Raw genomic sequence first — 18,903 nt, forward strand, 5'->3', positions numbered from 1 at the left:
TTTTAAATTGTCCTTGTAAGCTGCTTTGAGTGCCTTTTTTTTTGGTAGAATGGTGGGATACAAATCAAATAAATCAATCAATGAATAAATAAACACATAAAATTATAAAAATATTATTATACTGTTGGGGTGCCACTCAGATTTTATCTCAGAGACTGCAGCTTGTGGAGATTTTTCCCATATGCATCTCCCTGTTCTTCGAGCTTTGGGGTGGCTTTCCTCCAGGTATTATTTACATGAATTCATGAGGTAAAATCTATTGGTTTTTAGAATGGGGCTTTTTTTATAGCTTTCCTAGAAATGCCCATGAGGTGATGTTCTTACTCAATGGTGGTATTATTGTTGTTGTTGTTGTTATTAAAGATATAAGAAGATTTCATCCATCAGACATTTAAAAAACTTAGATAAGTAGTACTTCTTTGGGTTTACTTGTTATGGCCTGCTGCTATGGCTTGTGATATTTATTTGTTTACTGACATATTTTCTAACCCACTTTTAAAATCAATATTCTCAAAGCGGCTTAAGTTGAAAACAAGAATAAACCATACCAATAAAACAGAGTAAACCAAGTACAGCACTAGAACCAAAATAGCAACTAAAAATCAGTTTAATGCCTGGACAAGTAAAAAAAAAAAAAGGCTTCAAGCTGGAGCTGGAAACCTATCAGGCTAGATGGCAAGGGAGACTTCCAGAATCAGGGTGTCACCACTGAAAAGGCCCTTTTGCAATCACCACTTGCCTAATTTCTGCAAAAGTTAATGCAATGGGCAGGTTCATGTTGCAGTATCTATTTGCCATCAGAGTGCACAGCACTCTATAGAGTTTGAATTCTTTCTACTTACATTATAGATCACTTTAGATTTTATTTTATGTTATTAGTACACTCATTTGAGTATTTCTAATGGATAGGTGGTTAACAAATGGAAAGAAAGGAAATATCTGCTTTGTGCTCCAAAATGTCTTAGGCTGGCCAGGATGATGCAGCTTTCTTCTGCTGCATTGATACAAACTAAGGTAATAGGTTGAATTCAGACAACATTTGACAGAAACTTGGTACGCTGTTTTACATAATGTGAACAAAAGGATTTATAGCAAACCAAGGAGCGAGTCTCTTCAACAGAGTCCACTGGCAACCTCTAGAAGTGCCAGCCAAAGAAAAGAACCAGGAATGGGGGAAGAGCAGAGAGGCACTAACCTGGAAGATTGAAGAAGGGAGGGTTACTACAGCTCTACTCTACAAAATGCTGTAGTACCCCCCCCCCCAGTTCATTATGTGGCATCAGGGAAAGAGCTGGGAATATGAACAGATGCAGCATAGAATTTTTAAAAATTAAACCATAAACATAACTTTTTATAGCTGTTTAAGTGACTCATAGAAGACTACCGAGGCTCTTTTGCAGAGCTACACACCCATTTCAGAGGATGAGGTAGCAATGGGAACTAGCGGTGAGGCCAAACATGTGGAAAAGCAATTGTGCCTGTAATTAAAGGTAGTACACCTGTGTACTATATTTAGGCAACATAACTGAATTCTGCGATGCACACTTCTGCCCAGATCCACATTGTGTCATGCACAGTGGTGTAGTGGGGTTTGCAGGGACACAGCACCGGCATTTTTTTCTTAGCAGGGACGCTGATGTCGTCTGCCACCCGTGTTAGAATTCCTTGTTTCCTCTGAGCTGAGCTGCAATCCTCACAATAGCTGGGGAGAAATGATTTTTCCCAGCAACAATCTATTGTTCCTGGTTGTAATGTAAAGTATTTTGGGGAAGCTTGGTCTTGAATGGGCAGTTAAGATGCATTAGCTTTACAAAAACCGTGCTCCTTGTGGAGATGAAAACTAGAACTGGTTTGTTGATATGGATCAACACAGCTGCCTTAAATTTTGGACTCACCTTGGGCGGGTGACTATGGGGACAGTTATACCACTACACCACTGGGTCATGCACTGTCTCAGAAAGGACTCCACAGAGTTAGAAAAAGAAATTCTTCTCCTTCCAGCCTCTCTCATAATTGTAGTTTAATCTGTGAGTTGCACTGGGGAGTCCTTGAGCAGAAAGGCGGCCTACAGGTGCAAGTAAGTGAGTAAAGAAAAACACTAGAACTCTGAGCCACCTAATGAAATGGAGTGGCAATCGTTTCAGGAGTGTCAAAAGGCCTGGTGCCAGGGAGTTGGCATTGTTGGGCCCCTGCCAAGATCCATGTCTTAGCGGGGGGGGGGGCATGGAAGAGGTCCCACTGCAGGAATCTTGCCCAAGTCCCTCTCCTCACAACACCTGGAGCTGGCATTGGGACGTACTCCTGCGTAGACATGCATAGGTTTGGGCCACATGTCTTCTAGCTTACTGAGAGCCAGTGTGGTGTAGTGGCTAGAGCATTGGGCTAAGACTGGAGAAAATACTCGGGTTCAAATCCCCCCTGCCCCAGCTATGAAGCTCTCTGGGTAATGGGGGTGGGGGCAGTCTCTCTCCCTCTCCCCCTCTCTCAGCCAAACCTGCCTCACAGGTCTGTTAGGAGGATTAAAAATGGCAGACAGAAGTATGCTGCCTTGAGTTCCTTAGAGGAAAAGCAGGGAAGAAATGAAGCCGGCCTCTGGCTTCTTTCTTTTTCATCTACCATTTTGCGAACAGGCTTGATTTTGCTCCGTCCTGGGGTGGGGCTGGGGAAACTTAAACTGGGCGCCATGCTGATCGAAGTTCATTTCACTGGCTGTCCATATGTCCAGCGATTCCTGGAGGGGCGTGGGGGAGGGGCGGGGGTCTCTTTTGGGGGTCCTCTTGTTCCGGGTGGCAGCAGAGATATGGAAGGGTCGAGGGAGGAGGAAAGAGGAGGTGATGGAGGGATGAAGGAGAAAGGGAGGCGGAGGGGAGCTGGAGGGGAGGAGGCGGGAGCTGGTGGGCTGTCCCTCGGCCACGACTCGCCCCCCCACACACACACACAGCCTGATCTCTCCCCCCCCCCCAATCTTCTCCCTCTGCAACGAACTGCGACCCGAGTTCGCATGGAGCAGCCGGAGGAGGGAGAGATGCCGTGGGAAGTCGCCCGAGGGGAACTCAGGGTGCCCAGCTGAAGGCGCCCCGGCGACGGCGGGACCGAACCGGCGATCGCCGCGGGGGAAAGGGCGGCCGCTGCTTGGCCCCGCAAGGCAGCTCGCCCGGGCAGAGGTGAGCGAAGCAGGGGCGGCCGGACGGAGGGGGGGCGAGGAAGAGGCGGCGGCGGGGACGGGGCTGCGCGGGCGAGCCAGGCGCGCGAACCCGCTGGCCGTGGCTGGCTTGCGAAGAGGCCCGGCGGGCGGGGGTCCCCGCCTTGTGTCCGGCGATCGCTTCTCCCTCCCTCTTCCTCCTCCTCCATCCTCGCTCGGTAAAAATAAAAGGGGGGGGGAGGAAGCTAAACAAAGAGGCTTCAGAGCGGGGCAGCTTTTGTTAACTGGAGAGTGGTGGTTTGGGGAGGGGAGGGGAGGATGGAGATCAACTGGGGTGGAGGGGAGTTTGGAGAGAGGGGGGTTCTTTGCTTCCTCAGATCCAGAGCAACGAAGCAGCAGAGCTCTCCTGTGTAGCAATTCCTCCCCCGCCCCCCCCGCGTGCAAACGACATTCCGGGTGGGTGCCCCCCAATTCTCAAGGGGCGATCAGATCGCGGGGGTGGTGGTGGTGATGGAGGAGGGATATATTCACACCCCAACACACACACCCGGTTTTCATTGTCATTTAAAACAAAAACAGAAAATAACATAGGGTTAAAAACAAATTGCACACCTCCGTTCTAACTAGAGGGTGGCGTGTTTACACAGCGCCCCTCGGCGGCCTGCAGAATCCGGTGTTAATCGGGAACAGCTCTATTCTCCTCTCGCCCCCCGCCCCCCCCCCGCAACTCATACACAAAAAGCAGCCCGAATGTGTCGTGTGGGCGATCTCAGGGGGTCGCTCCCCGCTGGCCTCAGTAAAAAGGGGAAATCTTTTTTGGAACGGATCCTAATGCAAAGGGGTTTTCTAATTCCTAGCTCGGTTTTGTTTTATCCAACGTCTTTGGATGAAAGGTACTAGTGGGGCAGCTAGGGCTGGAACTTGGAACCAAAGTCCAAGGGCCCCTCAAAGGCCAGGGGCCCACAAGGCGCTCTCTCTCTCTCTCTCTCTCTCACACACACACACACACACCCAATGATGAGGGCATCAGGACAACAGACGCAAATTCCATTGAGTTCCATGAGGATGCTGTGATTTCAGTGAGTTTAAAATGCAAAATTGCACATGCTCAGAGCAGGTTGGCAAACAGTTTTGTTGCGGTTCAAACATATATGGATTGTAGAAGCAGTATTAAAGCATGGAAATGTGGCTGGAGGGTGGGGGGAAGAGAAACGTTAGTTGCATGTTTCACAACTGAAGAATTGCACATGCCCATCTAAAGGGGGTGGGGGTGGCATAAGACCATTAAGTCTAGAGTGTAAAAGTACCTAACTGCACCACAGCATAAAGGGAACCTTTAGCAGGGATTGTTTGCTAGATGGAGCCAAAGGGAAGCGGGTTTGGGCATCCCGGCTCTGATCCAAGCAACGTGCAAATTGGAAAAGCAAAGCTAGCAGTGCAGTCTTGATTATGTTCATTCAGAAGTAAGTCCTAGTGAGATCAATGGGGATTGCACCTTAGTAAGGATAAGAGTCATGATTTACATTTATTCTACCCTTCCATGATTCTCCTCTCCCCATTTTTATCCTCAAAACAACCCTGTGAGGTAGGCCAGGCTGAGGCAGTGTGATTGGTCCAAGATCACCCAGCGAGCTTCACAGCTGAGTGAGGGATCTGAACTTGCCTTTCCCCTTGTTGCAGTCCTGGTGCAACAATCTAACCCAGGAGTTCCCATCCTTGCCCTCCCTAGATGTTTTGGAGCTACAACTTCCATCATCATGATGGGAATCGTACTCCAGCAGCATCGGGGGGGAGTAAGGTTGGGCAACACTGCAACTACACCACAGCAGCTCTTTTATTGAGCTTCTGATGGGCCACTAGATGTGCCTGGGATGCTGCATGAACCTTGGTGAGTCGAGTGAGCGTGGCCTGAGATAGCACACTCATTTCCAGACAGTGAGAGAACGTGTGGGTGAACGTGTGACTGGCCACAACTATGGCTTGGAGGAATCAAGTCCTATTGATTTTCATGGGGCTGGCTTCCAAACAAGAGTGCAACCTTAACATTTTTCTTTGCAATGTAAAATCAAGTTTGCACACACTTCCACACAAAAAAAGTTGCTAGCCAATCAACACTTTGTATTAGCCACTCTGCTGACCTGGATCCAATGGTCCAGCTAGGGCTAGATGCTGGGGCCAAAGTCCAGCCTTCCCCCCACCCCCGCCAAAAAAATCTAACTACCCAAATGGTGGCAGGTGACAAGGGCATCAAGACAGCAGAAGCAAATGCCATTTTATTCCTGTAGTCGTGATGGTGCTATGATCCTCCCACATGTACCTGCTCGGACCCTTAGGTAACCTTCAGAGGCCCTCTTCCGGGTGCCCCCACTAAAGGAAGCTGGGCATGTGGCTACAAGAGAAAGGGCCTTCTCAGTGGTGGCACCCCACTTCTGGAATAAACTCCCCAAAGAGGTTCACTGTTATCTTTTCAGCTCCAGGCAAAGACCTCTCTTTTCTCTCAGGCATTTTAGAGACCTAGTTCTAGGTTTTCATGGCTGTTCTATTGATTTTTGTGCTGTTTATTGTTTTGCATTATATCGTTTTATTCCCTTAAATATTTGTATTGTAGTTTATGTTTTTAACTGTTCTGTGGCCTTTTAGTTTTCTGTTTGTAATCCGCCCAGACAACATTAGTTATTGGACAGATTAGAAATGTAATAAATACAGAAATAATTTAAGTGAATCTAAATGCAAAACTGCATGTGCTCAGATTTTTCTTTTTTAAAAAATCAGGGTTGGTGAACAGATTTGTTGTTGTTGTTGTAACATATCAGGAATGTAGAAGGAGTTGTAAAGCATTGAATGGCAGTTGTGGGGTGGAGAAGATAAAATGTTAGTTCTGTGCTTCACAAATGAAATAATACCCATGGCCATCTCAAGCACGCCCCTCCCATAAGATAATTAAATCCAGGGTCTAAAATTACCCAGCTCCACCACTGCCTGCGTTTGTATTAGTCATTTGTGGCACATGCTTGGTGGAGGGGGAGAAAGAGGAGTCAGATCTCCTGTTTAAAAAAGCTTCCTTACCTGATCATGAGTAAGTGAGCCCTGTTCACCATAGGTGACCAAGGAAGTGGCAGTTTAGAAGGTCAGCAAGAAGAAAATGATGGACTCTAGTCCACGAAAGCTTACGCCACATAAACAGATTTGTCTTTAAGGTGCCAGAAAACTTTTCATTGTTTCTGCTCCCAAAGGTGCACACAGCTACCAGTCTGGAAATGTGCTGTTGTTCTTGTAGCCTTTTTCCTGCAGTTTATACAGTTCCCTGGAAAGTATACAAACAGGGAAACGTAAGGCCTTCCTCATACATTATTCTAAACATGCTCTGTGCTGTGTAATATATGAACATTCCTGTGCTTAGAACCATGCAGCGTAGTGGATGTAGTGAATCATCAGGCCAACACTAGGAAGGTCTGCTTTTTAATCCCTACTCACCCATGTAGCTCGCTGGATAACCTTGGCTAAGTCACTACCTCGCAGCCTGACTGACCTCACAGGATTGTTGTGAGGACAAAATGGGGGAGGAGGGGGCAAGGTATACCACCCTGAGCTCCTTGGATAAAAGCCTAAATAACAATGCTTAGGTTGCAACGCTATGACCACTTTCTCAGTCCCACCTTCTTCTTTTTTTACTATGGCGTACAGCTGAGTGTGTATAAAAATGCAGCCAGTTTTGCAAATGAGATGTATGTCTTCTGGCCATTTTAAGGGGTTTAAAATGTGTGAGATTTGGGGCAATTGCACATTCCAGTGGCAGCTCCAGGTTTCGGAGGGCCCTTGGGCAAGACACCCTCAGAGGGCCCCCTCCCTCGGTGAATCTACCTTGTCATCACCGTGGTCACCAGCTGTTCCCCCTCCTCTTTCTCATCACTGGTACCACTTGCTTGCCGGACAGGCAGACAGCCAGGGAGCCAGGAGGCCGTGGCATCTGCTGCTTCTCGCTCTCATCACCACCGTTGTCTAGGCTGGAGCAAGAGGCAGGTGAACAAGCAGCTTGCAGTGGGGAGGAAGAGGAACAAGTCTACGTGGCTCTGGTCAATGGGCCCCTCCTGAGGTGCGGGCCCTTGGCGGGTGCCTGACCATGCCCACCTTTGATGTCCGCTCTGCTTCAAGGTCTTATAAATATTTGTTGCCTTGTGACTACCAAAACAGGAACATCTCCTTTTCCTCTTCCACCTCGTTCACAAGGGCATCCAGGGCTCCTTCACACAGAGCTTCTATCCTGCAATTGAGATGGCTTCTTCAGGGACGTTTGTGGGCTCTTTACATGAGCCGTGACCCCCCCCCCCCCCGGTTTCTCCTGCACTAAATGCCCTTTCTTCGCAGATAATGAGCTATCAAATTACCCCATTGTGTTCTGCTTCAGTTTCCTCCATGAAAAGAGTTCAAGTGGGAAGAAGAGGAGTGAGATCAATGAAAGATAATGGAAGACTCAGATAAGGGGAGAAGGAGGGGAAAGGGGAGGGGGGAAAGGAAGCGGGTGAAAAGGGGAGTCGTTGTGATCCTGCATTTAAAACGGAAGTGGAAAGCCCCATTTTAAATGCAGGATTTTCGGCTGATGTAGAGATGCCCCCAGTCTTGCCTTGATGGGATTATTTAGGGTGAATTGGGGCGATGTGCTCCATCTTCAGGCCTGTTCAGCTGTTTCCCATTGATTGTGGGAAAGCCTGTGAAACTATCCCTGCATCTAGCTTTGTGTAGCCAAAGGTCTTCCTTGTAATCAGATAGGGATCAGGGAGAAATTTATTCGGTTCATATTTTAATGGGAATTTACCTCATTTTGCACTTTCGAACCAATACACAAGCCGAAACTCAGTTATCTTTCAAAATCCGCACTTCTCTGAATTTTGCTCTGGAGTTCTCCAGTCAAAGATGTATACCCAAATGCATATACGAGGGGAAAATGCACACAGAAATGAGTGAAAATAATGTTCAAAACAGGCAGCATATAAGGAAAATTGCTTAAGGAAAAAATGTGTATATTAGGCAAAATTGTGTACAAAAATGCATGTATTGGGAGAAATTAGCACAAAAAATGTGTATACATTTTCATGCAAACTTTAAAAAAAAAAAATCTCAAAATTGGGGACAAACTGAACTCAAGACTGGAAGAATGAGAAACTTGGAGAAACCAAAACTGAAAGATTCATTCATTCCTAGAATGAAATAACCTCAAAAAGGGGTCTGAAAGCACATACCTAAATACTATGTGCAGCTTCCTGATGGCCTCCTAGAGTGTTGTCACACAACCATCTACTCTGGTTTAGCAGCAAAGGAACACCCTTTGTTTTTATATGTTTAAGGGGTGTAGCCAGTGGCCAGCCCTACCATTTGGTTGAGTAAGGCTGCTGATTTTGGGTGCCAAGAAAGGGCAGCAAATTATTTGTTAGCTCATGTATTATTGTTGTATTTTTCACCGCCAGGGAGGGAGAAAGGTGTTTGTGGGATTTTATGCCTCATGTGCTAAAAATACCTTGGTTGTCTTGGGTCCTATGCACCTTGAATTTCAGGGGTAGGGGTGGGGGTGGGCGAGGGAGCAATGGCTGCTTCCCCTCAGGCAGCAAAATGTCTTGGGCCATTCCATGGGTGTAACAGAGATTAAAATGTGCTGAAAGTGAGGCAACAATCCCTGGCAAAACCAGCAGTTTTTGCCTCACACCAAGCAACGGCGAGGCAGAGTGGGGGAATGGCAGAGTTGTTGCTGCTGGTAGAATGGTGTTCGCAGCTCCTTAGAGGAACAGAAGGATAGTGAGAGGCCTTACCTCTGAGGGAGTACATATGCTTTGCATACAGTGTCCCAGGCCCCCTTAGAAGGAAGCCTTTCGTCGTGGAGGCTTCCATGTATTTGGTGCTCTGCCAGGCTGCTGCCAGCAGGGCAGGAGGAGTGACGGAGGCGATTTTTACCTCTCCATCCTCCTTTTAAACGTTGTTCCTCTAGACAGGTCTTTGAGGCCATCTAGGGAGGGCGTGCTAGCAGGGGCTGTGGTTGGAGAGGCTATAGGGTCTCACATATCCTGGCCTCTCCCCTCCCCTCCCTCCGGAACATCCCCTTTTCCTTCCCTCCAAGGCCACATTTGCAACCTCAGGAAGCAGCCAGCATGGCACTTTTCGCAGCACCTATGGAGGGGGGTGGGATCAGAACTCAGAGTCCCCCTCCCAAGGCTGCCGCAGTGTCTATGGCCTTGCAAGGGGGACTTTGAACAAGCCTATGGTTCCTGGGACACTCTCCCAGGGACCACAGGCTTGCTGTCTCCATCCTTGCCATCAGCATCTAATAAGATCCCAGCTAGAAGCGCTGGGAAAGACTTCCGCCTGCTGCCAACAATATTGGGCGAGATGGAGCAAGGGCCAGACAGCTTAATAGGTTTACATATGAATAAAGACAGCTGTGCTGCTATTTAGCCAACCCATTTCACTGTGTGTAACTGAAGACTCTTGTGGCTTACTTGTATTAAGAAAATGATTCAACAAATTAATTGGCATCTACAATATATTGCTTCCAAACTCTAAGTCTCTTATTACGCTACTGTGTGTGTATTGCAAGCTTCCTGGTGACCGTTTGCTTGTGTATCCAGGGGGTGCTGTGTCCAGAGAACCATCCTCGGATGATGACCTGTCGATCTTGATTCCTTCTAGCTCTTATGAGTACTTGTGAGTTTCTGTGTTGCAAATAAGGCATGAGATGGGAAGGGTCAATATATGTCTCCGTATCAAGATGTGAGCGTGCCAAGGTTCAGACAGCATCTTCTCTTCCATGAAAGAAGCTCCCTTTCTGAATTCCATACATGTTAAGATGATTGCAGTTGTGCCATTTGGAAACCAGCAACAAAAATCCCGGGTTGCTTAGAGAAAGCAGCACTGAGATGGAAGAACAGAAACACAGGAGCTTAATTCAGCCTTCCCCAAGCTGCCTTGCCTAGGTAGCCAGGTGCTGGGAAATGACAGAAGTCACCGCCCAACACATCTGGAAGCCATCAGGTATGGGAAAGCCAGCTTAACTTGAGCTTGGGGAACATCTGGGCTTAGTCCCAGAATGTGTTTTGTTTTTGAATGCTAAGGGTCAGCTTCGGAATATGTGAAGCAGCAATAGCATCCCTCTGAGACAAATGCAGGGTGCCTTTCCCTTACCACAACCAGCCTCGACACATCTAGGCCTAGAGACATGATTTCCCAGCTGGCTTGAATCCCAGGACCTCATATTTTAGAAATGTTGAGCAACATTTGGCAAGGTTTTTTTAATTTAATTTTATTTATTATAATATTTAAATCCCACCTTTTTTTCCTCCAAGGAACCCAAGGTGGCTTACATGATCCTCCTCCTCTCCATTTTATCCTCACAACAACCCTGTGAGGCAGATTAGGCTGAGAGTCAGTGACTGGCCCAAAGTCACCCAGGGAGCTTCACGGCCGAGTGGGGACTAGAACCCAGATCTCCTGAGTCCTAGTCCAACACTCTTAACTGCCGCATCACACTGGTTCTCACTGGTTGTCAAGGTTGAGACCAAGAAGAGGTAGGACAGAGTATGGCAAGGATGGGGAAAATGCGACCGTCCAGATGTTGTTGGAGTACAACTCCCATCAGACCCAGCCAGCATAGCCAATTGTGAGAGATGATGGAAGTTGCAGTCCAGAAACATCTGGAAAGCCGCACCTTCCCTATCCCTGGAGTATGGGACAGACCCGAATGCCGCTTGTGTTCAAGGTCAAGTCTTCCTGGGTTGTCTGTTATGCCACTAAAGGGAAGGGCTGGGGGAGGTGGAGTGGTGACGTATAAAACAACAACCTGTTTTTCGTGGCAAAGTGCCCCCATGACTAGTTCACCACAAATGCATTTTGAGACGGGGGGACAGACTTGCCATAAGCCAGGGCTCTAGAAATTGGCTCTGTAAGAAGCTTCAGGCAGAGAGAGGAATTGAATTGGCTGACAACACAGAATAAGAAGAATGTTCCTGGATCATGCTTAGATGAGCAAATCCAGATGCAAGGGTAAGTGTGCATAAACACATTCATATTCTTTTTACCTGTATTAATTTATTTTTTGAAAATAGCTACCATCCCTTGCTGCCATAATCGCACTTTCTGTTGCAAAACAGAGCTGAGATATCAGAAAAGTTTGTTTACTTGGTATCTGATGGGGTTAAATACTTAACAGATAAGGTTGCTATGTTTGTCATGGCAGACCAAAGACTAAGGCATACATGTGGGATGTTGCACTGGGGAATAAACAATGATAAACTGTTATACCACATTTGTTTGAAGTTGTACTTGGTGAACTTAATTCTGTCTAAAGTGTCTCCCCACCACACCCCCATACTTGAGATGTCCAGTGGATTTTAGCAAAATAATCTCGACATGATGGGAAAATGCGGGGTTGGGCCCCTCTAACTGTGAGTACCAAGAGTTGGTTAAAATATGTCAAAATGGCAACATATTTGGAGTAATACGGAACGCGTGCTCTAGAGATGGAGCAATCTATCTTGCCCTCCCAAGTGAAATTGAGTTCACACTTTCTATTTGTTAGTCTATAAGGTGCCATGGGACTCTTTGTTGTTTCTGTTGCAAAATGGCTACCCTATTGGAATGTCCTTGATGTGGGTTTGTTTGTTTTTTAATAACATTTTTGAAGTTGAAAACTGCTACAAGGAGTTGGGGAGGAGTTTTCTTGATGATATGGCAGCATGGGAGTTAGCCAATCGGTAGCATACACAGCTAGCAGCAACTACTAACATTCAGAATCATTCTTATTCTTATTCTTCTTATTTTGCTTGCTTGCTTTTTCTGGAACTCAGCCCTGGACACTTCCAGAATGGTTTGGCTTGACATTTCAAAGCAAATTTGGAAAGCTCAGAATAGACATGATAAGACTAGCAAAAAAAAATTCCTGGCAATTCATACACGCAGAAACATCACCGGGGATGAAGTCCTGTCTGTGCTAGCTGTTTTCAGTGATGTGGCCCCTGAAAAAGTCTGTTTCCTACATACAATGCCTTTTTCTCTTCCCGTTCTTTTGGGACTTCTAATAACAAATCGGGGAGATGAGAATTAGTTCAGTCTTAGATTAGATCTGGTGTAACAAAAGGGAGTTTGTGTAATGTGTCCACATAAGAAAACACATTCCTTTGTGTGCCAAGTCTGTTGGCTGAATATTGACAAGTGTTAGATAAGAAGCTTTAAAATAGGGTTGCTATTTAAAAAGCAAACAGCCCACACATCTTTACAGTTGGTATATGGAAATCATTTCCTGCCTGGCCTTATCTGGGTTGAGCTTTTTCATTTAGTATTGTGCATTTGCAGGCAGAGATATTTTCCCGTATTTGTTTGTTTTTAATACTGGCTGTTCATCTGCTTGTGTTCTTCTGCTGAAGGGGGTTAACGTAAGGTTAATTAAGCACGACTTCATCCCACTAAGAAATAACACAGAGAACATCTGTACTTCTTGCTAGCAGCAGCTGAAGCTATAAAAAAATACATTGGTGCCCTTTTGGTGGAGAACACCAAAACATGCTACCTCAGGTAAAAATTATCCTACTTGAAGCGCCAGGTAAATACCTTCCAACATGTTTTTTTTTCAGATGAGAAGAACGGTGTGCTTCTTTTATGGTATGCAAATGAAAAAGCATTTAGGAGTGGGGCAGTAAGCATGCACCGCTCCATGTATTTGGCATTTGAAAAATTAAAAATTCAATACAAATGGGAACAACCATAGGACTGAAAGAAATATGAGAACGTGACATACAAGAAAAGATAGCGGAAAAGAAATGGAATGAAATATGGCTTAAAAAGCCATATTGCTCAGTGTCAGCAAAAATACGGGAAAACTCCTTGAAGGTAGTACTGACGTGGTATTTAACCCCGATAATTTTAAGCCATATATACAAAACAACATCAAACTGTTGGAGGGGATGTAATATGTTAGGCACGTACCTTCATATGTGGTGGGAACATGGACAAATACATAGCTTCTGGAGGGAGGTCTTTCAAGAATGCAGTAATATAACAGGAGAAGAGGTGCACATGGATCCTAAATTGGGTCTACTGTCTATCTTTAGTGGCCCTAATGAATATTTACCAGATATGCTGACCTTTATGATAGTGGTGTCTCATCAATTAATAGCAAAGAATTGGAAAGAGTCTACAAATCTATCAATAATTGTGTAGTATAACTACCTTTGGAATATTGTGTTGGCTGAAAAACTAACTAAACAGATAAGGGCACAAAGACAATAAAAAGAATCTGACAACTTCCATATAATCTGGTATAAATTCATAGACTTTATCAACAAACAAGGTTCCCAGAGAAAACCATCATCATGTCATGGGCAGATATGGAGAGATACATTTTGATAATTACAAATTAATCTTAAACTCCTGAAGAACTTCTGTGGATAAATATAAGGTTATTAATACATTGAAACTCCTGTGATTCCAGCTGACTGTAATTGAATTTGTTATGTAAAGTTTGTGTTTTGTTAAAATATTTTTATGTGCACATTGAAAATATATGATTAAAACTCCAAAAAGTATTTTTTTAAAAAACATTCAGTACAAAGGTAACCTTTTTACCTTAAGCCCCACCCATCACTGGAACGCACCGCCTGCCCACCCAAGAATACAATATGGCCCTGAGCCTAACAGAGGTTTGACCCCCCCCCCCAATTTAACATCAAGAAGTCTGTATAAATCAGGGGTGGGCAGAAAGTAGATCTCCAGATATTTTGGATTGTTTCCATCCTTAAAAACAACAACTCATCGTTTTCTACTGGCAATTTGCTTTTTGCCAGTAAAATTTGCTTTTTGCCAGCCCCATATTTCATGGTATACATGCTGTCATATACATCATGTACAATTGTCCTCAGTGAAAGAATGGGCTTTTCATGAGCAAATTTAATTTTTCTATTCCCATATTGCCAGTTTCAGTTCATTATCTGCTACTAGTAACATACTTTGAAAAAAAAATCCTCATGTTATATGTAAACAGGTCTGTTGATACATATGCTCTGAAAATATCCCCATTGTCTCCAGCAAAAGAATATCCCATCAAAAGATATCCCCATTGTCTCCAGCAAAAGATATCCCATCATACGCTCCTAAGATATCCCCATTGTCTCCAGCAAAAGAATTGTTGTTACATGAGCTGGTGAACCGATCTGATTGTAGATGAACCATCTGAGTTTTCTATCTGCTACTAGTGATATGCTTTTCTTTTCTTGAGCCCTGTGTTGCACATGTCAGAAGGCTGCCATGCACTTGGTATATGCAATTTGCTTCAGGCACAGAACAATCATTACATGAACGGGTATTCTTAGAATAAACTTCCCTACCCTGTGGGGAGTGTGTTGGGACCTTCATCTAGATTACGATCTCTTCTTCCAATGTGCAGGTCAATGGCCATGGGTTCTGTGGGGGGAGACCACTTCAAGGACGTCAGCCCCGTGGCGACTCCTGAAGGCAATGTGGTGATGAGCTTCAGCTTTGACAGCTACCAGCTGGAAGAAGAGGAGCTCCAGGCTAAAGGGTGTCAGGCGAAGGGAGTTCTTACCTTCATGGAGGCAGGTGAGGGTCCAACACTGGTTTTCACAAATGTCTTCATGTAGTTCCCATAAAGGGTGTCATCTTTGGTGGTAACTACTACATTTCTCCCTGACAGTTATGGAGATAGTTTTCCTTCCTTGACAATGTTTGTGTTTTGCACACCTCTGCAGCTTTGGACCACAGGCAGCTACAAGTGGGACTTGAGACAAAATACTGCTCCTGTCCAGGGTTCCAGCCAGCCCATGCCCTCTTCTGGGATACCCTATTCCATTTCCCACTACATTTTCCATTTCCCCCACACCCAAACAGTCGGCATTCCATGTATTCTGAGCATGCTCAGTTCTTACTGAGGTGTTTTGGGGCTAAGGGTTTTGCTGTGCTTCCTTAGATTTCCCACCCTCCTTAAAGATTTTTTGTACTTATGCAAACTTTGGGGTTGCCCTTAGCATGTTGATATCCCACTCTTGTGCATGGTGTTGTTGTCGGGGCTACATGAGCATCGGCACTTGGATCGCCATTAGTATATATAGGATCCTAGATTTCTCTTTTCCGCATTACTATTAGGGATGTATGAGAATTCTGTTTTCAGGGTGAAATCTCAACAGATTTTACCGGTTTGGCCCTGGCGGATTTAGTTCAGTTTCCGCTCGCTGGTGTTGACTTGATCTGTAGTAAGTCAATCCAATACATGGAAGGGGGGGGGGGGTTAATGGTGGCAATTTGCACAAATGGGAACTTTTTTCTTTTTTCTGGTCTTAAATTTGTGCAAGTGGGGTTGTAATTTTTTAAAAAATTATCAGCCATCTTGCTCGCATTTCACGCAATTGCAAGACCACCTGTCCACTGTGTAGCCCTGCAGAGGCATATTGCCCTTGTAAATAATATATTTGTCAGTTTCATCCTCGAACTGTGGTGCTGGAGAAGACTCTTACGAGTCCCCTGGACTGCAAGGAGGTCCAATCAGTCCATCCTAAAGGAAATCAACCCTGAGTGCTCATTGGAAGGACAGATACTGAAGCTGAAGCTCAAATATTTTGGCCACCTAATGCGAAGAGAAAACTCACTGGAAAAGACCCTGATGCTGGGAAAGACTGAAGGCAAAAGGAGAAGGGGATGGCAGAGGATGAGATGGCTGGATAGCATCACCGATGCAATGAATATGGACTTGAGCACGCTCCGGGAGAGAGCGCAGGACAGGAAGGCCTGGCGTGCTGTGGTCCATGGGGTCACGAAGAGTCGGGCACGACTGAACGACTGAACAACGACAACAGTTTCATCCTCTCCATACACTACTTCTTTAGCCCAGCAGAGCCGTGTACTTGTCAAAGAACTTGTCAATCTCATCATCCACTGCTAAGGGGTGTGTGTGTGCAAAATGGAGGATGACATTGACAGGTTCTTTGACAAGTATGGAATATAGCTCTGCTGAGCTATAGGAAGCAGTGCGTGGAAAGGATGCAACTGAAAAGGATATTTACAACTGGAATATGCCTCTGCTGGGCTACATCCTGGACAGTCGGACTTGCACAAGTGTGCACTTGTGCAAGACCCCTGATTTAAAAAACAAACAAAACAAAAACAATTACGACCCCATTTGTGGAAATGTGAAGACCCGAAAAAAGCGTGGGAAAAGTTCCCATTTGTGCAAATCAAGGGACATGGGGGGAAAGTGTCTATTTAATATCTGCAAAACAAAAAAGAACTAAAAAGAACATTTCTGAAATCAGGGGAAAAAATCCACTACAGTTTGCCGCCATTTATTGGTGTGGAAACATTGTGAAATCCTGTTGGGCTTAAACTGAATGGAATTCCCAGCATCACACATCCCTAATTAGTATACAGTGCATTCTGGGAATTGTAGACAAACTTCACAAAGGTCCTGTCTGAGCTAGGCCAGGGCTGAAAGTGCCTGTACTCAAATCAAGGTATGGAGAAACTCAGGAGGCTTGGAACAAGCAGCAAGCAAAAGGTGTTGCTTTCGGATCAGGCAAATACAAAGGGCCAGGCTAGGGCCAGGTGCTAACTAGTGATGGGCAACAATTCTTATGCTTTTTTATCTTTAAACGAGAATTTTACAGGACAACCCTTCAAATAGAGGACGCCTTCAAACAAAGGACAGTCTTTTGGCAGCCCTTCAAATAGAGGGCTGTGTTCTGTAAAAGAGGACACACAGCCACCCTAGGCCAGGCTACCAGTATTTATACCAGACCTGACCAATCCAGAGACTTCATACTGCCTGCCAATCACAGGGGCTGATGTTGCACCCTACTATTCCTTTCTGTGCCTGATGAGGGCTTAGAGGCCTGAGTTCAGGCATCGTCTCACTAGGTGTCAAGGGCTCCTTGGAGGCCTCTCTCAGTCTAATCCAGTAGCCAAGTCCAGACACAGACAAAGGGATTCTTTTCAAAGCTTTATTCCTCTTTTACAACTTAACAACTCTACTGTTAGCAACTAGATATGAGCAGCAGAGTACCTATGCCCTAAATTGGAACAGTTGGTCCCCGTTTGAAAGGGAATCCCTGGCAGACCCTGAACTTATGGGCTAGGGAGAGTCCCTCCCCTTTTCCCTTGGATTCTCTGGGCGCAACTGTTGTATGCGCGCCAACCAGGCACTACGCCTCCTTTCCGCACCCTCCATTTGGTGCCGCTCCCTGCATCGGCGTCACACGTCCAGCAAGTCTGCTTCCCACGCTCTGTCACTCCCAGGACTGCTATCTATGCTAGGAATGCCGGTGGGAGGAATCTCTGTCAGCTGTTGGCCCTGGAAAGGATGAGCGTGCTCCTCTCCCAGGAGTGGCTGCTCTTCCTCAGAATCAGAACTACTCTGGGATTCTATGGGCTCAGTGTCCATCCTGACACTAGGTTAGGCCTCACCCTCAGACAGCAAGATTGCTAGTTCAAACTCTAGTGTGCCTGACAAGCTTATGGAGACACCATGTCCATGGCAACTGCCCTCCAGCTACCTTTACACACCCCAGCAGAGTTTTGAAGGTGTATTTCTCAAACTTCAGCACTTCACACCATAGGCCAACCTGATTTTGGAACTTGGGGAAGCTTCAAAATAGGATATTTCAATATCCCATTAAGGTGGCCACTTATGAATTGCCAAAAAGGAGGAAACATATCACACACACACACCCAAAAAGTGGACAAGGATTCACATATAATTTACATATGCTAATTCAAATTTAGATGGAATTTAGAAATTATTATTATACTTGAAATAGAAATACAGTACATCTCACTATAATGTGGACAATTGTGACCAGTTGATCGGTGTGCCTTGCTCGGTCTGCAGTCCAGCTGCTGTTGATGGGCAATTTCAAGGCCCAGCTCTTCTGTCTGATGGTTTTTTAACTTTAAACCAAGACTTGGACTGGTCAGCCCTTCAAAGAGAGGATGCCTGCATAATAGAGGAGAGTTCTCTGGCAGCCATACAAAGAGAGGACTGTCCTCTATAAAAGAAGACATGTGGCCACCCTACATCCCAGTGGATTGGATGGATGGATGCTGGCCACCAGGGAATGCTTAAAGTAGCTCTCCAGATTGTAGTGTTTATGAACATCTGTAACCCTCAAACAAGGCATCCCTCACCCCCCTTGGGAGTAGGCACGAAAAAGGGCTATTAATTTCTGTTCAACTTGGAATCATTTTAAGCATGCTCTGTCTTGTAGAAACCTTCCCTCAGAATCCCAGGGATTTGGTGTGGGGGTGAAAAAGAAAAGAAAACCCACAGCTAAGAAGGCTGATAGATAACTTGGAATACTGTTTGGACTGAAGCAACTTCATTACCTTTGGCAGGAAACTGGAGGCACCAATTAGGATCGGGAGCTCATTCTGCATCAGGGCATATGGCACTGAGTGTAGATTTCAGTTTCAGTGCAGTAGGATCCTGCACATGTTTTCTCAGAAGTAAGTCCCACTAAGTTCAATGGGGCCTACTCCCAAGTAAGTGCACATCGGACTGCAGTGTTAGAAACTGCATTAGCTTTCGCTCAGACATGCTCATTTTATCTGTGTACAGGGAGTCTTTTCCATTACGTGGAGGCCAGCGTTCAAATGCAATTTATTTTATTTATTTTATTTACGGTATTTCAGAACTGCAGTACAGACTGGTACACAGTAGCAGGAGAGTTGTATGTTGTGTTGTTTCTGAATTGGTTGACATACACTGCAACTCTCCCTGTTTA

General features: G+C 45.5%; 1 protein-coding gene across 7 annotated transcripts in view; it reads left to right on the top strand.

Annotated features, from left to right (window-relative positions):
- The first annotated feature begins 2,993 nt into the window (after window positions 1-2,993).
- Window positions 2,994-18,903, top strand: part of SLC29A4 (solute carrier family 29 member 4) — a 47,895-nt gene continuing 31,985 nt past the window's right edge. For 4 of the 7 annotated variants that reach the window (XM_084819186.1, XM_084819188.1, XM_084819189.1 and 1 more), the window contains exons 1-2: window positions 2,994-3,164; window positions 14,562-14,734. In XM_084819186.1, coding sequence (XP_084675312.1) covers window positions 14,566-14,734 — 169 coding nt within the window. In that variant the 5' untranslated portion in view covers window positions 2,994-3,164; window positions 14,562-14,565. Of the gene's footprint in view, window positions 3,165-9,756; window positions 9,833-14,561; window positions 14,735-18,903 lie in introns of all 7 variants that reach the window. The other 3 variants (XM_084819191.1, XM_084819192.1, XM_084819190.1) reach the window with 2 other exon arrangements.

Source organism: Heloderma suspectum, chromosome 12, assembly GCF_057233095.1.
Source record: "Heloderma suspectum isolate Gila_16-S chromosome 12, 16-S_ref, whole genome shotgun sequence".
Taxonomy (NCBI): domain Eukaryota; kingdom Metazoa; phylum Chordata; class Lepidosauria; order Squamata; family Helodermatidae; genus Heloderma; species Heloderma suspectum.